Below are 996 nucleotides of genomic sequence, written 5' to 3' on the forward strand. Positions count from 1 at the left end.
GTTAGGGTTAAAGCAAATTTAAAATGAAAAAAGCAAATAAAACGAAGGTATGGAGATTAAATACGCTTTACATCGCTTAATGAGCCAAAGGAGTAAATGTAAACAACTGAATACTTGCCAGTGATTGGTTGAAATTATCGAAATAAGACAATTTTTTACATGAAATAAATTCGAATACAAAAATATTTTTCTGTTCTATAACACAAAATAGATAAGTATACGAAGTTTGAAAGTCTTTCGGTACCAAAAACACTACGTAAAACATTAATGAAAAATGTGGCCCCCCTTTTAAAAAAGATCCGCAGTAGCAGTAGCCGCCGCCGCAATAGTGGTATATTGAACAACAAAAGTAGTGAATTTTTTTCGGTTACATCCAAAGTTTATCAAAATAGATATATCAGTCAAAAGAAGAAAAAAACAGTCTAAAACACGATATAGTATAAATTATAAAAATGATTTTCATCTCCTTCAGGATGACCTTTATAATCCACTTCATCTGGCCAGCGCTCAAGGTAATTTAGACATGGTCACATTGATGTCAGAACTCCAAGAGGAAAGTTTCATGAAAGCTTTACGTCAGAAAGACATTTTAGAAATGACGCCTCTTCATAGAGCTACTTTATTTAATCACGGCCACATCATCGAATTTCTGATATCAAAGGTAAGAAACAAATGCAATATGATTATAATATAATATAATATAATATAATATATTGTGTTGTCCGGAAAGTTCGTGCCGCTTTATAGTAGCTTACCTTTCGACTTATTTGCCATGAAACCACCTCAATTCTAGGAAGAGAGTATTTTCAAGTTAAAGCAAAGATGGAGACGCATTGTGCAACAAAATGGTTCATATTTGGTTGATTAAAAATGTAATGGCAAGTATTTATTGACCTTTTTCTTTCCTTTAAAAATCGGCACGAACTTTCCGGACAACCCAATAATATAATATAATATAATATAATATATTGTGTTGTCCGGAAAGTTCGTGCCGCT

General features: G+C 32.2%; 1 protein-coding gene across 1 annotated transcript in view; it reads left to right on the plus strand.

Annotated features, from left to right (window-relative positions):
- LOC106868019 (transient receptor potential cation channel subfamily A member 1) overlaps positions 1-996 on the plus strand; it is a 143,923-nt gene that overhangs the window by 83,475 nt on the left and 59,452 nt on the right. The window contains exon 9 of the mRNA XM_052970331.1: positions 473-661. Within this exon, the coding sequence (XP_052826291.1) occupies positions 473-661 (189 nt within the window). The remainder of the gene's footprint in view (positions 1-472; positions 662-996) is intronic.

The sequence above is a fragment of the Octopus bimaculoides genome, chromosome 9 (assembly GCF_001194135.2).
Source record: "Octopus bimaculoides isolate UCB-OBI-ISO-001 chromosome 9, ASM119413v2, whole genome shotgun sequence".
NCBI lineage: Eukaryota > Metazoa > Mollusca > Cephalopoda > Octopoda > Octopodidae > Octopus > Octopus bimaculoides.